Genomic DNA, 18,517 nt, shown 5'->3' with positions numbered 1-18,517 from the left:
TCACCACCCCCACAACCATTCACACGTCCCCTGTATCCTCTCCCAGTGTGTCTGTGAGCCCTCCTCCCTAAGTACACAAACGCAGGCACACACCCACTCAACAGCTATCCACCTCACAACAGCCTCCAGCCCATGCACCTTCACCCAAACTCAGCAGACGTACACCTCCTACAACCACTACCTCTTCCTCCACTCCCACACCCCTCCATCTTCCCGTCCCAGTGTGTCAAAAAAATCTTTCCTAGCTAAAATTAACCTCTTCCCTACACCTCCCCCCCCGTCCTTCCCCTAAGGCCAGGATGTCTAGATCTCAGCCCAGCACCTCAGTCACCAAATCTGCATCAGCTGTGGTCCCTGCAAGTCTGGGAGGATCGAAGGGGGCACCTGTCAGAGCTGCCAGTGTGCTACCTACAGATGGGAAGGACCACCTGATTCCGCCACCTGCCAAGGTCAAGAAAGTGCTGACATGCAGCAGGGGAAAGTTGCACCACCCACCCAGCAAGGCCTCATCCAAACACAAAGAGGACAGTGCCAAGGTCCCAGCAGCAACTACCAAGGTGGGGAAGGGACACAAGACAAAGGCCAAGTCACCTCAGGGCACGAAGCCTCCTGGTGATGGGCTGGTGACCACCATTTCCCCAGAGATGCCAGCGACCTGTACCACGGTCTCCACCGCCGCAACGACCGCCACCTGCACCGCCACTGCCACAACGTCAGTCAGCAGCATCCTCCCCAGTGATCAGCCGTCCGAGGCTGCCGGAGATGGTCTGGTGTCTCCCTCCACCACTACAGACACCTGCACCACGGGCAGCACCGGCAGCATCTCCGCCGCAGCTGCCACCACATGCACCACCATCTGCACCGCCACGTGCCCAGCAGGTGCCACTACATCAGATGTCAGCAGCATCACCAGTAGGCCGACCGAGGCTGCAGGTGACGTCCTGGACCCTGGACACACCACATGAGGCACTACCACCAGCACTGGCACTACCAGCAGTTTGCAGCCTAAGTCGCCACAGGATGGAGTGTGGCTCTGCCTCCATGGAGTATCATGCTACGTGTTCCATGCATATCTCGTGGCTCAGACACCCAAGTGAGAGAATGTAAACTGCCACACCCCAGGTGCAGCATCACTGGGCACAATGCCCCCTCCAGAACCAGGGGAGAAAGGCATCCACTCCTCCAATCCTTGGCAGGATGAAGCAGACTGGGCACAATCCCCCCTCCAGAACCAGTGGAGAAAGTCATCCACTCCCCAATCCTTGACAGGATGAAGCAGACTGGGCACAATGCCCCCTCCAGAAACAGTTGAAGAAGCCATCCACTTGAGAGACTTGAGAGACTGTGGCTTTGCACTCCCCAGGACCAAGCAGTGGGCAAACCACCCACTTGAGAGACTTGAGAGACTGTTGCTTTGCACTCCCCAGGACCAGGCAGTGGGCATGGAGCCCCCTCGAGGAGCAGTGGCGTAGTACCATATTCCGGCTGAGGTGCCCCCCTTCCCTTCCCCCTGATGTGCCTGTGTTTTTACGACCTGATGCCCCTGCAGTGTTCTCTCCGTTTTGAGGCAGGTGTCATGTGTGGGCTTCGCCCATGCTTTTTGGGACCACTGGTCCACGGACATTTACAAGGGACAGTGTACGGCCTTCTGTACATAATGTAAATATTTGTATATACTGATTATTTAAAATTCTATTGCTATATCTGAATGTTCCAATATAACACTGGTAAAACTCATTTCCTTTTGTCCTTGTGTTCTTCCAGGGGGTGACGGGGTGTCTCAGTAATGTTGTTGTATGTGTTAGTGTGTATGGTGTTGTGGGTGGGGGTGTTTCGTGCCATGTGTGTGTGTCACTCTCTTTTACCTCCCCCCCCTCCCCTGTGTGCTAGGTGCAGTACTCGCCGCCGCCGCCGCCTTCTTTCTACTTCCTGGTGTATGAGAAGATACACCAACATGGGGAGGATCTGCAATTCGGGCTCCATGGCGTCCTGGTTCTTCGTGGAGTGTCGGAAGGTGAGTGGTTCCCCTTCGATGTACTGTTTCCGCCATGCTTTTGATGTCGTTGGTATCGCCCCGGAAAAGCTGGCGGATTGGCCTCTCATGATAGGGTGGGAGGTACATTGTCTTCTGCATGTCTGTTGACGGTGACCGCCACAGTGTTTGTTGCTACTGCCCTGGCGGTTGGAGTGTTAAAGTGGATGTCTATGTTGGCTGTTTCCGCCGTGGTCGTGATCTCATTTTTTCTACCACCAGCCTGTTGGCGGTATTACCGCTGCTTTATCACCGACCGCCAGGGTTGTAATAAAGGCCTTAATCATGAATTTGCTATTTGTCATATGGGATTATGGCACTCACTGAAGACCTGAAGGCCTGTCATAGACTAGGAAAACAGTCCTGTTTTGTCTGCACAGGCCATCAACGAAAAGCATTTAACTCTAGGTGGCTAAAACAACCTTGTCCAGTCTTTGTAAGCACACTTAAATAACACTCAATGCACTCTGCAACACGATGCACTCAGTGCTCAAAGCACAAATCAAATGAAAAAGCTAAAAAAATTGGCTGACAAATGGTTTACACCTGAAGTCATAAATCCGGACAGAAACTGCATTACTAGAAAGGGTTATGCAGAAATTGTGTGACGATGATAATGTCTGCTGCCTAAAAACAAGGAAGGATTTACAAGACCCTTATAAGGTATGCCAAATTCTGAAGAGCTCTGGCTGGCCTGGGGGTGCACGCCACCAGTCCTTGGCTCCATTCTGCAGCCTGCTGTGTCCCAAAGTGCCCGGAACGGGGTCCCGCAGGCCAGGGGGTCTCCCCTGCTTGTTAGGTTCATGCCTTGAACCTCCAACAAGGTAAGTGATGGGGAAACGTGAATAAATTAGTATCTGGCACACAACCTGAAACAATATTATTCATCATGGTCCAGTCAGCACTCATGCAACACTCAGATCCCTTTGTGAATAATTCTCAACAGTGCTGTATGCATACCTTAGCACAAGTTAGGCCCAGCCATATGTGCATACTTTCAACTTGTGCAATGCACTATGACAGAGGAGGAAAAAAGACTATTGTAATACCATTGTAAGCAATTACAGGGCATCCCATCCAGGAAAAAGAAAAGCAAGCTAAGCATGTAATCATTCACTTTAATCTGGCAATCTGATTTGTACTCGGAAGCACCTGTCTGCAAAAACAGATGCTTGCAAATTAGCACTGCTAGTTAAATACATTAGCCACTCAAGAAAATGACATTACACATGTGTTTGTAATAGAGACACAGTTTACACCACAAAAATCCCAGTCAGTGTTTTTACGTCGAGTATAGCACTGCTTTCCTGACATGTTGGTATCTATTTGGGCTTTTAACCACACCCACCGCACGCGGTCACTTTCACCCGTTCGTGGGCTTGCCTTTCAAAAATGCTTTGATGACATTGGTAAATGCTTTTCGTTTGTCCCACCTTGGGGCGGTTTTGTTACCGCCCTGGGGACCAGCCCTGTTACATGGATAATTTGCCAATATGTTTGACTGCAAGCAAACCTCTTTTTCCTTTGTGTCTCACCTTTGTGCTCACGCTCATGGCAGTTGTGGGGCTTAGAACTGACTTGCTTATGTCCACTGTTCTACTTTAGATTTCTAATTTATGTGGCAAGAAAAGTCCAGTTAGGAATTTACAATGCTAATAGCTCTAACTCGAACAAACGCAAGACCCATTACATTGCAAATGCTTATTTTGAGTTACTTCTCTGCACAACTCCAAATACGCAAAATGCCCAGGAGGCATGTGAAGTATAACAACATCAAGTTCTGAGAATACTTTAAGTAAGCAGTATTAAACCAAATCCCCCAGAAATGCAAACCTCTTTCCAAAAATAGGAGCTGAGAAGCAAAATGCTTCCATCATATACATTCTGTTTATGTCACTTCCAGTTGGAGCTTTAGAAGTATTTTAAAATTGGTGACTGACATCTATTCTTTTGAATCATTGCTATATTTTCTATGCCAAGATTTATTTCACATGTAAAACGTGTACGTTCATGTAAAGTTTAAAAGCATGGACTGACTTCCAAATATTTAGGTCGTATATTGTATTACTTCCATCCCTAAAATAATTGATTGAAACACCATCTCTCAGGATTTGTGAAATTGTAATCTGAGTCAAATGGCTCTCTGATTAAATAACTGACAGAGGGCAGAAAGGCACTGTCGTTTTAGCATCAAATAAGAAATTACGGTACCCAATTTATGCTGTCTGAGAAATATACATGGTGACAAAATGCTAAAGAAAGGCAGGAAAATACACGTAATAAGATCCATTACCTGGTTTTGGAATGAGTCCTTGAAAAGGCCTGGAAACAAGCAAACAAAATAAATTAATTAAAAGAAGCTGTAATTTATTACTATCTTAATTATTTCTTTAACTGAACATTTCACGTAGTAAATATTAAATAGCTACTGAATTTCTGGGTACTTGAAAAATACCAAAAACTACATCAAAGGAGCCAAAGTGAGGTGAGGGTCTTCGAATGGGTGGAAAAACTTTCTTTAATCCTTCTAAGAAATCCTTAACTACTGGCATGGTAAAGAAGGATTTCTGAGAGGGCGACTTACGATAAGCTGTAATGGCAGATAAATGTACCTTAATAGAGGAAAACTGCAGATCTGATTTCGCCAGATGGAGCAGGTAAGACAATATGACCTCCTCCTGAGCCAGAATAGGATTATGACCCTGCTGTCGACACCACATGTAGAATCTCTTCCACTTGAACGCGTAGGAGCGCTGCGTGGAAGGCCTTCTGGACTCCTTTAAAATGTTCATCCATTCCTGCGAGAACCCTAGATGTCCATACTGCAGGAATTCAGGAGCCATGCCGTCAAACTCAGAGAGGGAAGGTTGGGGTGAAGAATCTTGCCTCCTAGCCTGCAAAGGACATCCGGTCTACACGGCAGCCTACTGTGCGGCTGCTCTGACAACTGGAGAAGATCTGTGTACCAGAATTGTCGAGGCCATTGCGGGGCTATGAGTATCATCCTGGTATTGGACCTGTAGAGTTTGTTGATCACCGCTGGTATCAGGGGGATCGGTGGAAAAGCGTAGAGAAATATCCCTGACCAGTCTATCAACAGGGCATTCCCTCGAGTCCCTGGACGCGAAGTCTGGGCATTTTTTGTTTACTTCGTCTGCAAACAGATCTAACTGAGGCTGACCCCACTGAAGGAAGACGTCTTCGACGAATTCGTCGTGAAGAACCCAGTCGTGGGCATCCGCTAGGGTTCTGCTTAGCAAATCTGTCTCTACGTTTTGTTGCCCTGGGAGGTGGATCGCTGTAAGAGACATTCCTCTCGCTATCAGCCAGTGCCAAATGGTTTGAGATTCCCGAGACAGGGGACGGGATCTCGTACCCCCTTGTTTGTTTAGATAGTACATAGTCATTGTATTGTCCGTCTGTACCAGCAGAGACTTCCCCTGAATCGATGGTGCAAATGATTTGAGAGCCAGGTGAATCGCTCTGAGCTCCAGCAGGTTGATGTGGTAAGTCTTCTCCTTGCTGGACCACAAGCCTTGAGCCTGAAGGTAACCAGGTGAGCCCCCCAGCCCTGTAGCAATGCATCCGTTACCAGAGTGTCGGAAGGAATTGGTTGGTGAAATGGAACCCCTACTGACAGGTGATGTCTGTGCGTCCACCATTGCAATGATTGCCGTACTCCAATAGGAAGAAGTATCCTGTCCTCCCATTGGCCTGTGTGCTGATTCCACTGCTCTTCTAGATTCTCCTGAAGAGGTCTCATATGAGGTCTGGCATTCGGGACAATGAAAATGCAAGAGGCCATGGAGCCCAACAGAGATGTCACCTGACGGACCGCAGGTGCGGGGGAACCAAGAAGATTGCGACACTTCCTCATTATTGATGATAGTCGTTCCTCCGTAAGATACACTTTTTCTAGCTTTGTATTCAGTATCGCCCCCAGGTAGTGGAGGGTTTGAGTTGGGATGAGAATGGACTTTTGGAAGCTGACTAGCAGACCTCGCGAGACCGGAAAGTACTGAGGACCAGGCTTAGATGTTTTTTCGCCTGTTCCGGGGAGGAGGCTTTCAGTAGCCAATGGTCCAGGTATGGATAAATGAAGATCTTCTGCTTCCTTAAGTGTGCCGCTACTGTTGCTACACACTTGGAGAATGTACGAGGGGCAGATTGGAGGCCGAAAGGTAGCACCCTGAACTGATAGTGTTGAGAAGCTATCACAAACCAAAGGAACTTTCGATGTCTGGGTACAATCAGAATGTGAAAGTACGCATCTTGCAGATCTATGGAGCACATCCAGTCTCCTCGATGTAGCTGAGGAAAATCTGATGAAGAGCCAGCATTCTGAATTTTTGCTTCCGGATGAACTTGTTGAGCAGTCTCAAGTCTAGAATAGGTCTGAAGACTCCTTCTCGACCCTTTTTTGCTACTAGAAAGTATCGGGAATATACTCCCTTTCCCCTTTGAGCAGCTGGCACTTTTTCTATCGCTCTTTTTTCTAACAGGATGCAAACTTCTTTGCGTAGTAAGTCTATGTGAGCAAACTTTGATCCATTTGGTGGTAAATGAGGTGGAGTGTGTCTTAAAAGAAGAGAGTATCCATTCTCTACTACGCTCAGCACCTATTTGTCTCTTGTTATGCCATGCCACTTGTGAGCAAACTCTGTGATACTTCCCCCAACCGGAGTGGTGGACAGAATTAAGGGAAGTGAACCCTCATTGCTTGCCGGGGGTTTTCGGGGTAGACTGCTAAGGTCTGCTTGATCCTCGATCTCTTGCAGCCTTGCGAGACTGAAAGAGAGGACGCCCTTGTTTCTGCTGAGGTCTCTGGGACCAATGAGGGGTTTGAACCCTCTTTTGGAACGGGCGTCCATACCTCCTTCTAAAATCTTTCTGTCTTTCTAGACCGACTGACCGACTGCCCTCATCGTGCCGACTTCTGCCTTCATACGTGCCATCTCGTCATCAGTGTGGGCACCAAATAACGAGTTCCCGTTAAAAGGAAGGTTCATGATATGATATTGCGCCTCTTGCTTCAACCCTGTCAGCCTCAGCCAGGAAGACCTTCTTGCGCAAACCCCATGCACATATCCGTGGGCCGCCAAGTCCGCACCGTCTGCAGCGCGCTGATGATTTGATTGGCCACCAAACTCCCCTCTTGAAGGATCCCCTGGAAATCCTGCCTGTCCTCACTAGGCAATTTTTCCGCAAATCTGTTTAGAATATCCCAGAGGGATCGATCATATCTGCCCAGGAGTGCTGAGGCACTGGAGACCTTCATCACCAACGCCGACGTGCCACACATCTTTCTACCCAGAGAGTCCAGATGTTTGCTCTCCTTATTTGGTGGTACAGTTGACGACGCCACCGAATGCGTCTTGCGGGCTGCGGCTAAAATGACTGAGTCTGGTGGTGGATCAGCCTTGAGAAATAAAGGATCCTGATCTGGGGCCTTGTACTTCTTCAGGATCCTAGCAGGAGCTGAACGCAGGCTTGCTGGTGTCAGAAAAGTCTCCATGGTTGGCTGGAGGAGACCAGGCACCAGTGGTAACAACTTTCTGGAAGCTGTTCTGTGCTGCAAGGTTTCGAAGATCACTGATGAGGAAGTTGATGGTTCCGGAACATCAATGTTAAGCTTCTGCGCTCCTCTGAGCAGCACCTCATTGAAGGTTGTTATATCATCCACTGGGGAAACTCTAGCCGGTGCAGAGTCTGTCAGAGTCGGGGAGTAACCTCTTATGGAAGACCTCGACGATGTGGACAACAAAGGGGTCCTCCGCTGGTGGCGCGACCTTGACCTAGACCTTCTTAGGGAGCGTGACCTGCTCCGAGATCTTGTGGGAGTGCATCGAGACCTAGGATTAGACTGGGGAGACGTAGAGCGAGCCAGCTCTGTATGCGATGTTGGTGAAGGTGTCCTCGGTAGTGACGCTGATGGTGAGTACATGCGTGAGTACTGAGAGTCTGGAGAAGCTGGTGTCTTGTTAAGGCTCTCCAACCACCTAGGCGATAGATTTATGGGCGAGATATGCCCTGGCGATAAGGCCCTTGACCGTCCGGACGATCCACTCCTTATAGAGACCACTGGACTTGGTGGAGTGAGATTCTTGTCGGCCGGTGGTTGTGCCGCTAACTGCGGCTGATGCGCCCCTCCTTGGAGGTGGCAGTTGCTCCGACGTCGACCGGTGGTGCACCGACGTCGAAGGAGGCCTGTGAACTGCCGAATGTGCCATAGGCTGCTCAGGTCTCGACCTCGAGCGCCTCAGCGGCGACAGGCGGTCCTTCCCATGTGTACGACTCAACGTCGTATGCTTCGCCGTCGAGTGATGGGCTGCTTACGGCAAAAGTCTCTGCTCCGCATGATGCGGCGACCTCGACCTTGACGTCGTCTTACTTGTTGTCGAGGGTTGAAACGCCTTCGACGCCGTACGAGCACTCCTGTGCTGGCTTGACGTCGATCAGTGGGTGAGATGAGCCTTCGACGCCGTATCCTTCGATGTCGTTCGAGTCGCTGTCGACGACGATAAAGTCCGGTGATGCGACGGCGGCAGCAACGACGTCGACGGGGAGTAAGCAGGTATTTTCTTACCAGCTGACGTCGATCTAGCCTGTCGCTCATGAGAGTGGCTTGTAGAAGGTCTGGGAAGAGAAGAGGATGATGTTTTCTGCCTCTCATGAAGACCATGAAGTCGAATCTTTTCTCTGTCCTTCAGAGTCCTCTTAGACATGTTTTTACAATGTCTGCAGGTGTCAGGGCAGTGGCTCTGAGGCAAACACACAATGCAGACAGAGTGTGGATCAGACTGGGCCTTCTTCTTCCCACAGGAAGGGCACTTCACAAAAAGAGAAGGCATTTTCCAGACAGGAACAGGTCCCTTCACTCAGGAAATAAATGAAGACGTCGAGTGAAGGTGGAAAAAACAAGGTTTTAGAATATTTTTTTCTTGAAAAAACTCAGAAAAATGAGAGCTCAATGCTCCAGGATCCTCTCAGAAGAAGCCGGAAAAAAGTCCTGACCTAACTGTGAACCAACTGGCACCTCACCTTCACCCCTGAGGCATGGTGGGATACTGGAGGTGCTCAGGGTCTTAAAGGCATGGTGCCAAATTTTTGGTTCTGCTGTATTAACTTGCATGCCGCCTATTGGCTAATAATGCTCTGTTATTTTCAATGTAGTTTTTCTCTTTTCAGAGGTGTTGCTTCTATTGTCTGTGCTTTCCAATTGGGCTTCAGAAAGTTTTTTATTTCTAATGGAGAGTGTTAATGTTTTTTTAAAAAAAAACTCCATAGAAATAAAGCATTTTTAGCCTGTTTATCAACATAGACTGCATTTTCTATTATGCACATGTATACATGATTCTTGTATGGAAACTATCTACCAAAATTTTTAATTTTTCATATATATTTCATACTTATACATGTGTGTTTTTACATATGCTCCGGGGTCCCGGCAAGGGGGTGGGAATATTCAATGTTTATGACTATTGATGAGGATCCCCTGGAAGAGAAATCATGGATAAATGGAAAATAGCAGATTTGTGCTAACCCTTAATACACACTGAAAATAACCATTTCGTGAAATCAACACCTGATTTAGTGGCCAAAACCTTATGGGTAGATGTGTGTGCTTGCAACATGTATTGTCACTTGATAGTGATGGGCCATTAGTTGTGTGCTGGATGACATGTCACCATCCCGTCAGCTCAAATACACATAAAATGTACAATCCGCCTAAAAAAATAGAGAAGCAGAACATATGTTGAGATATGTCATTTGAAAATCCCTGTTGACGTAAGTCGATGATAGATTGCGTCTACAATGCAACTGTCCACTGACTCCTCCCTTTTATACCAGACTGATATCACAGTGGGAACTCCAGAAGTAAACACAATTTGCCCTAACAAAAATAGTAAGCGAGCGTGGATTTGAAGCTATCATTAAAAGGCAAGACAGAAGTTTGCTAGAGGAACTTGGAAACACTTTAAAGGTTAACTCCAAAAAACACTCATTCTATAATTGTCAAGAGCCAGACCTAATACACCTATTTAGTTTGGAGTAGGCTGTGCCCTGGCGGTGGGTGCCGTGTGTCAATGACAAAACTTGGAAGTATGGACGGTGCCAATATTTAATTTCTTTTGCCAGTCAGAAAGATGGCTGCCACCAGCACACAAAAACATAAGAGAACTATTACATCTTAACTGAGGAAACATAATAATTGTCTGAAAGTGTAATTTGGTTTTGAGGCAGAGTATTAGTCTATGATATTTATTATAATGTTTACAAACTTTTGAGTATGTAACCATCTTCAAAGCTCCATAAATCACAACCTTCCTGAGTAGCACTGTGTGATCAGTATATAATCGGGATTGTCTGTCAGTCCCTCTAGACTGGAGGCAAGGGTTATGCCTTCTCACTCTGCTTTATTTTCAACAGCAGTGAACAGAATAACAAATACAAATAACATTTTCCAATAATCATAGGGAAAAAGAGTAACCCAGTCATCAACCAATCAAAGTCGCTTTTCTCTGATGACATTCCAGGAAATCGTCATTGCCCCCTCTTTATTTGCTACTTCAGCAGCCGTTAAGTACCATTTGCTCCCTCTCGCACATATCTGTGTACTCTTATGCTTGGCTGTCATTGATTGTTGTACATTTTAAATTGTATTGCAGGCTGTTAAAAATCACTTGTGGCTCTTGATGAAGGCTGATTTACCTACTTAAATTTTCCTCTTGCAGGTCTCAGCCACAGCAGGGAGCCACAGTAGAAGCTGCTGCCAGGAAGGGATGGGGGGCAGCGCTGGAGCAGGGGGCAGAGGCAGTGCTTAATTTGTAAATAAAAACGTACCAGTGCCCAAAGCCCTCCTCTTAAACATGCGGCTGTTGCAATTAAAAGTGCGAACACGGAATACTGAGGCAGCGTAATCCTGAAGCCATTTTGGGCCTCTTCAATCCATTTACAGCCACTCCCTGCCCCTTCAGCTCACTCTTGCAGTTTTCTGCTTTCTCCTATTGTGACACTTTTAAATTTTTCTCTCCCTCAGTCTTTCCCATATGTGTCTTTTGCTTGAAGTAAATGCTTGAGGCAGAACAATTAGTGCCGGCCCCGCGGACGGGAGAACCAATAATATTAAATTAAAAAACTTACCTGCCGCCTCGGTTTTCCGACGCTCATGCTGCCTTGAGTCTTCTTGTCTTCTTCCTCCTCTCCCGTCCCGACCAAATCCCGACTTTTCACTTGTGCTGTTACCAGCATGAGAGAAGCACCAGGATTGGCCTCAGTGGCAGAAATGCCACTCAGGGAGGTAGAGGGAGCCTGCGCTTGGTCTCCACCCTGCTGTGCAACACAGCCGGGTGGGGAGTTCTAAGTGTGCATGTCAGTTTCGCCGGCCTCCTCCTACCTGGTAACATGGGGGTGGCTGGCCACGCCCCACCCTCACTAAGCAGAAAAATAAAGTGATAATAAAATACTTTTATTATCACTTTATTTTTTTGCATTCAGTAGTAGGGCAATGCTCATCCGCTATATCGGAGTGGTCGTCCCTGGGTAGCCTTGCAGGCTGCGGTGCCGCTGGAAGAGCTACAGATTCACTATGTAGTTCCACCTCGCACAGGTTTCAAGCTCAAGGCTGCAGGGAGGGTTTACCTTCCATGCTGAGTCTTGCGGGTCCGCCAGAGCACATTCGGAGTGTTTAACCTAAAAGGGAATTTTCCCTATTCCCAGAGCTAACACCTTCATAACAGGAACACTGAGTGTGCCACTCTCTCGGGCACAGCATTGACTTAAGCCCGTCAAATTCAGGGTAAAGTTCTTCAATAATTAACCATCATATTCTCAGCTCCTTTAAAGTTCTACTGTTCAGTAAAGCCACTTACTCCTGATCACTCAACAAACTAGATTAAGTGCCATGTAAAATACAAGGCACTCAGTGCCCTTGTCCCTGTCAGGGTCGACACCTCCCACACGGCAGTTCATACAGCTGAGCCAGTAGGGCTCTAGAGCCTTTTACTTACTGCAAGGCATGCAGAGAAAGGGCCACAGTTCTCTGGTGGACGACTGGGAAGCATACATATAAAGGGATGACAACCTTTTGGAGGCATTAAACGCCTCAATACAGAGGGCTGTGAGCACTCCTTTGGAGCGCATCAGGAAGCAGCTCCTATTGATGGTTTCCTGACAAACCGAGCCCCCCTCCTTGGGAGAGAAGATCAAGGCTCAGACAAGGCTTTATGGCTTGGACCAAATCAAACAAACCTATACCTAACTATGACGGTCAGATGTCTGGCCATTCATGCAGTGCTACCATTCCTTTGCCCTAGCTTGTCTCAGATAGCGTTACCACTTAAACAATGGGATAATTGATAGTGACTCTCAAGAAGACTCTAATGGCGGTCTAAAACAGAAGGAGCCACAGGGAAGCTGAGAGCCAGTGTGACAAGATACCATTTTGCATATGCTTTATCCTGAGGACATCTGTCACCTGTGGTCTTCAGAAACGACACCAGTGGAGAAGGTGGCTCAGTATGCTACAAGCTGCCTGTGAAAACTCCTGGATTAGGTGGCCATGGGCAATGCTACAATGCAAGGTGGCAACAATACTAGATATCAACGGCCGGATAGTCACCTTTCTGGTAAAATTTGTCAAGGACTCAAGGAAGTGCATTGACAGGTCTTGGCACACATGCCAAAACAAGCACTTGGATATTCCTGGGCCCCTCACAAACATTCTGAACATAGCAAAGAGACCAAGGAACCAGACACTCTTATTTCCCCAGAAAACCCTCTTGGGCTAGATGCAAAGGGCCATTATATTTCTTGACAAGGCGAAGAGCAGAACAGCACAGATCTCTCTAATAAATATTGACCCGAATCTGTACAACTTTGCCACCTCAGAGGCCAGTCCAGGGCCTCTAGGTGGGCCAGTGTGAGGATGGCTTGCAGATCCATTTGAAGGCAACAATCACGATGTTAAAGAATCTAGGATTCATCATAAACGAGGAGGATTCAGGCATCAACCTGAATCAATGGATAACATTCCCTGGATTAGTTATAGACATAGCTCAGGCACTGCTGAAACCCTCAATCAAAAAGGTGACAGGGATCAGAAAAAAACCTCAAAGCAGCTATGCTGAGAACGAATATTTCTCTAAGAAAATTCACAATTCTGGTGAGCCTCATGTCATTTTCAATCCACATAATCTTCCCAGGGCCCCTCCATTAAAGGACCCTTTAACACCTAAAGGCTTCTCACCTGAGGAGAGGCCTTACATATTTAGAATAGTTCTTCTTGTCGGACAATGCCAGGGAGGAGACTCATTGGTGGCCAGACCACATGGAGGCATGGAACAGCAGAGCAATCTTCGGTGCTAGCCCGGATTTGACGATACAGCCTGACACCAGCAGACTTGGCTGGGGTACCAGGTGCAGTGATTTACCTACTCGAGGAAAGTAGTCAGAGGAAGAATTGAACATGCACATTAACTGCTTCGTGGTTCCAGCAGGTTTCTTTGCTCTAAGATGATGGAAAAAACAGACAAAGATATGCTGCAAACTGCTGAAGATCGACAAATAAACCATATAGAGGGAACCAGGTTGCAAGCACTCATGGAGCCGGCCAAGAGCTTCTGGCATATATACCCATAGAACCAGGTGGCAGTTATAACCAGGTATCTCCTACATTGCCAGAATGTTTCAGTGAACTGTCCATTAAGAGACTTTCAGGATTCTAGCACATGGAACCTGAGCTTAGACATCTTCTGATCATTGATGGGAAGTTGGGGAACATTCAAGGTGGACATACTTGCATCCTGACTGGAACATCAACTCACCCCGTTATGTCATCTGTAGGCCAGACCCAGGAGCAACTGCCAGTGATGCATTTTTCAGGTCTGGAGGAAGATGACAGGGTATGGTTTCAACAATTCGCATGATCACAAGGGTGTTGGTTCAGGTGAGAATGCAGGAAACAGACGTAACAGTGATAAGACTGATCTAGACAGTTCAAGTGTGGTTCCCAATTTTGATGGGACTTTCGTAAATTCTCTGCAATTCCACTTGGTGGAAGAGAACAGCCTTTGACTGATGGCCTGGAGGATTACTGGGAACACTGGGAAATCCAGCGGTTTCTTAACAGGCTTCAGATTTGATCAAGTGAGCCTGGTCGCAGGGTGCCATCAAGCGATACAAGTCGGCTTGTGGATCATGGACTGGTTGGTGTTTAAAATGGAATTTGGAGCCTGTGGGGTCTATGCTTGCTTATGCCCTAAACTACCTCTAGGTCTTGGGGGAGGAAAGGCGAGCTTCCAGGTTGGTAAATACTTTTAGGTCAGCTATTTCAACTGGTCACCGATCTGTTGATCATGTGGCAATAGAGCATCTGCCGGAGCAGAATTTGTTGGGCGGTGCAAGGCACTTAGGGCCAGATGTATCGAAGGGTTTTTCCCATTCTGTCTCTATGGGAAAATGCTTTAGTACATATGGCCCTTAGTTCCTCCGTAACCCAGATACTCTGCAGTGTGAGACATGCACAGAGGGCTAAACATATTAATTTAATAGTAAATAAATAATTTTTTATCAACTGTATTGTGAGATGAGCTGGTCATGCAACTTTGTCTATTGTCACGTAGGAGGGTGTCAGATGTTACAGGCCTAGATATCTCGGGCACAATGCTCATGCTGCATGGGTTAATGTTGGCACTTTCTAGAAGGACAATAACAAACACTAGCATTATTTCAGATCATGAGTTTAAAGACTATCCTAAACTGTGTGTGGTACAGTGCATTAAGGCTTATGACGGAGCATGTCAGACTTTCAGGAGTCAATCAGCTATCGATTTTGTTCAGGAAACCGTTCATGGCTGTCTCTTCTTCCACTATTGGTAAACAAGCTTTGAACTGGCATAATCCTCACATCTGGTCATAGAATACAAAGTTTTATACCTCTTGTGAAGGAAAGTTTTAAATTTTAGCAAGAAGGCAGAGGAAAATGTTTTACCACCCAAAAGGACCATGATTTGACGGTTGTATTCTGCCCTGCTACCCTTCCATTCTGGTAGTGATAGAAAGTAATGAGTCTTGATTTTCATGTAATGTATTAAGTTTAAATGATGTTGATGCAAATTTATATGATATGAGCCACAATATGATGTTATTTGGTATGTTGTTGTGATTAGTATGACATATGTTACGGGTGTACTTATTAACGCAGTTTTAATTTGTTGCAAGTGCCGATCAGAAGCAGGAATTGAATGGTAAATTGTTAAAGGTAAGATCATGTTGCATGAAGAAAGAGAGAGGCAATGACGAACTTCTGTAATGTCATCAGAGAAAAGAAGCTGTGACTTGATGACTGGACTACTGTCTTTCCTTATGGATATTGGGAAATGTAGCTTTTTTGTTGCTCTGTTCACTGATGCAAATAAGAAAAGGTTAGAATGCATTATCCTTGCCTTCATGTCCTGAATAGAACTGAAAACGTTCTAGGGAGGAAGGCTAGGAAATTTTGTATTCTTGGTCTAACCTCACTAATGTTCAACAAAAAGACTGCTGGTTCCTCCGTGAAGTACTTAGTGACACAAGTCAGGATCAGGACATACCTGGTTACTGTAAACTTGATTCTGTCAGCTGCCGCTAATATCCGCTCAAGATTCTGTGATCCAAATGTGCAGGGTTTCCTAAATGGGATTCCAGGAGGCAGTCCTTCGATTTCCACTGAGCCTGGATTGCTCTTTATCCGTTTGTATGGCACCTGCACAGGATACTTTATGCCCAGAGCCTCACCTGAAAGACACCAAATAGAACTTTAGGAACAATCCCCTGCGTTAATACAGTGATTCATTCAGATACACACAATAGCTGCACTGGCAAATCATATCATTCACAAAATCAATTAAAAAAACAGAAACTCCAGTTGACTTTTACTTACGGATTTATCAAAAGTGGGCCCAGGCTCCAGGTCTGAGGCCTCAAGATCAATGTTGGGTGAAGCAAGATAAATCATTGGCAAATAAATCTTCTAGAGGCAAGAGGTCTGGACCCTGATCCTACTGGGAGATCATGACTGCACACAGAAATAATGCACAAATATTACCAGGTCTGTTAGAATATGGGGCCCACTGGGAATACAAAGTAGGACTGTAGCTGGCCTATGGCCACTAGGGCCACTGTAAGATGTATGAAACAAGATGGTATGTTAAAGGACAAATATTTCACCAAGCTAGGTAATGACGGGATATCATCTCAGTCTTCGAAAGAGACAAACTTTTCTTTTTGCTGCCTCATGTAATGCAACATTTTGAGGTTGTCCGATGATGGCAATATGTAATTTGGTGGACAACATTTGACTCTTAGTGACATAAAGCAAAACACGATGAAGATGCAACATTGGGTGAAGGCACAGGCTCTTTGGAAATACAGACGCCAGAAAGTCAGAGCAAACGCTCAGGATTCTTCTGTGATAAACGTCTGATCAGTCATCTGAAAGTCTGGTAATGTGAATAGAATTTATTGTGCAATCATTACTGATACCCAATGACGATGAAAATACAATACAGTACCATGTATACTTAAGGATGAATTGAATTCTTACTAATTCAATTTGAGTAAAGGCTGAGGTGAGTTGTCTATTTCAATTTAGAATCATCTGCTGCAAGAAATATTATTTTTGCTGAAACCAATGTCTCCAATTATCAAACTGGTGGAATGTTCTCAGTAAAGTTACCAGTATGATACTTTCAGGGACAACATGTCATTAATTTAGTCTTAGGCACAAAATAATAGATCATATTTCACAAATTAATCAGTTTACTCATTAAGGAAGCTACACAACCATTATGTCATTGTGTAGCAGGCAACAGAATGCATACATAGTGGGAATTCTCAAAGACAAACATGGAAGACAAACATGGAAGCTGGTGCTACAGAAGCCCAGTCTATGATATCCCGCAATTAAGAATGATGCTAGCTGAGAGTGGTGTAATTGGTATCATCCCCACACCATGCAGATTATTCAGTTTAGTTTCTCATTACAATTCGGAAGTATGAAAAATTCATAGACATCTTTAATTACTTTGTAGCTGTAATATAATAAAAAGACTCTGAAAGAATATCCATGCAATGAAGGAATTGCACAGTGTTTTGAAAGAGCACGTTTAATAGTAAAAATGTCTTACCGTATTTCTTATTAAAGAGGTCCTGAACTTGTTCCCTCAAAGTGTTAGCAATATCTATTCGAGAAAGTCTGGCATCATAACTTTCTACAACAGCAAAAAAAAAACATAAGTATGGATTTCAGTAGAATGTACATAACCCCACCTGCAATTTAAGCAATCCCCTTCTCTAACTGTGGAGAAAGCCTCATGGCAAAAATGTTAGTTGCAGCAATTAGGCCTGTGAAGCAACACAGCAATTCTGGTGTTTCATAAGCTCATAACCAAACTAGATTAACTTTTCACAAACTAAGAAATAAACTTTTTTTTCAAAGTAAATCAAAATGGAAACTACAGCAGTTTTATAAGCGTTTGTATGAATCTAACCTCCAATTCAGAGTGCTTGCTAGCAACATACCGATGCACAACACAAAATTTAAATAACAGAGGGATAAATATATACGAACTGAAGACAAGATTAGGGCCCACTCAAATCACAGGTGCAAAATGGGCACCTGTCAATTACTGTTACCAAGTAATTAGAATCTGTGCAATTTATACTATATTCCAAGTTGTACACCTTAGAATGGGGGATATGTGCAAACTCTGCATGCATTCACCCAATCATGGGTGCGCAAAACACAACAGTGCACACTGCATCAGTGATGGGTGGCAATGTTTTTCCTGCTGCCATGCACATGTGCAAACTCCTATATAAGGAGTAATATGTGTCCAGTCTGTAACCCCATTTTGGGTGCAAGCAAGCTAGGCAACCCACTTGAATGCCTTCCAATAAGTGGAAGGCAGGTAACGTAAAGTGGGGGAGGATGCTTTTTTGGTATTTCTTCATTGAATTAGAAAATCAGAGAATGTCACATAATCAAGTAAATATAGGTGACATTAATGGTTATGCTAGGAATCAACTGTGTTGAGTGCAGTTGGTGCATGGAGTTAATTCGTAAACAATTGTTACAACAGTTTGAGAGGTATAATAATAACTTCATGCCCTTGCTTCACCGCACCACATTTTACATGTAGATCAAATGACTTACCTTGGCATTGCTGTTTTTTGGTGGGTTCTCTATCTAACTGCAGATTCCTCACCTTTATCATATTCCCAGACACCAGACTGGATCCTAAACATTTTTGAGCATAGCCCCTGCATGCTAGTAGGTGGCACCATGCAGCTGTGTGACAACCCAGCTCCACCCAGAAGTGACAACTGGAGCTGCATACAAGCACCACCCCAGCACAGGGACGACATCTTCTTTCTGGACACTGTCTGCATCCTCAGAGCTAAAAAAACTAATCGGCAATGCCAGTGTGTAAATCTCTAATTTGG

General features: G+C 45.6%; 1 protein-coding gene across 4 annotated transcripts in view; it reads right to left on the bottom strand.

Moving 5' to 3' along the window:
* GTF2IRD1 (GTF2I repeat domain containing 1) overlaps positions 1–18,517 on the bottom strand; it is a 561,920-nt gene that overhangs the window by 147,725 nt on the left and 395,678 nt on the right. For all 4 annotated transcript variants that reach the window (XM_069226907.1, XM_069226904.1, XM_069226906.1 and 1 more), the window contains exons 21-23: positions 17,200–17,283; positions 15,625–15,808; positions 4,326–4,354 (exon numbers count right to left, since the gene is read on the bottom strand). In XM_069226907.1, the coding sequence (XP_069083008.1) occupies positions 4,326–4,354; positions 15,625–15,808; positions 17,200–17,283 (297 nt within the window). The remainder of the gene's footprint in view (positions 1–4,325; positions 4,355–15,624; positions 15,809–17,199; positions 17,284–18,517) is intronic.

The sequence above is a fragment of the Pleurodeles waltl genome, chromosome 3_2, assembly GCF_031143425.1.
Source record: "Pleurodeles waltl isolate 20211129_DDA chromosome 3_2, aPleWal1.hap1.20221129, whole genome shotgun sequence".
NCBI lineage: Eukaryota > Metazoa > Chordata > Amphibia > Caudata > Salamandridae > Pleurodeles > Pleurodeles waltl.
This window is presented reverse-complemented; position numbering and strand designations above follow the sequence as displayed.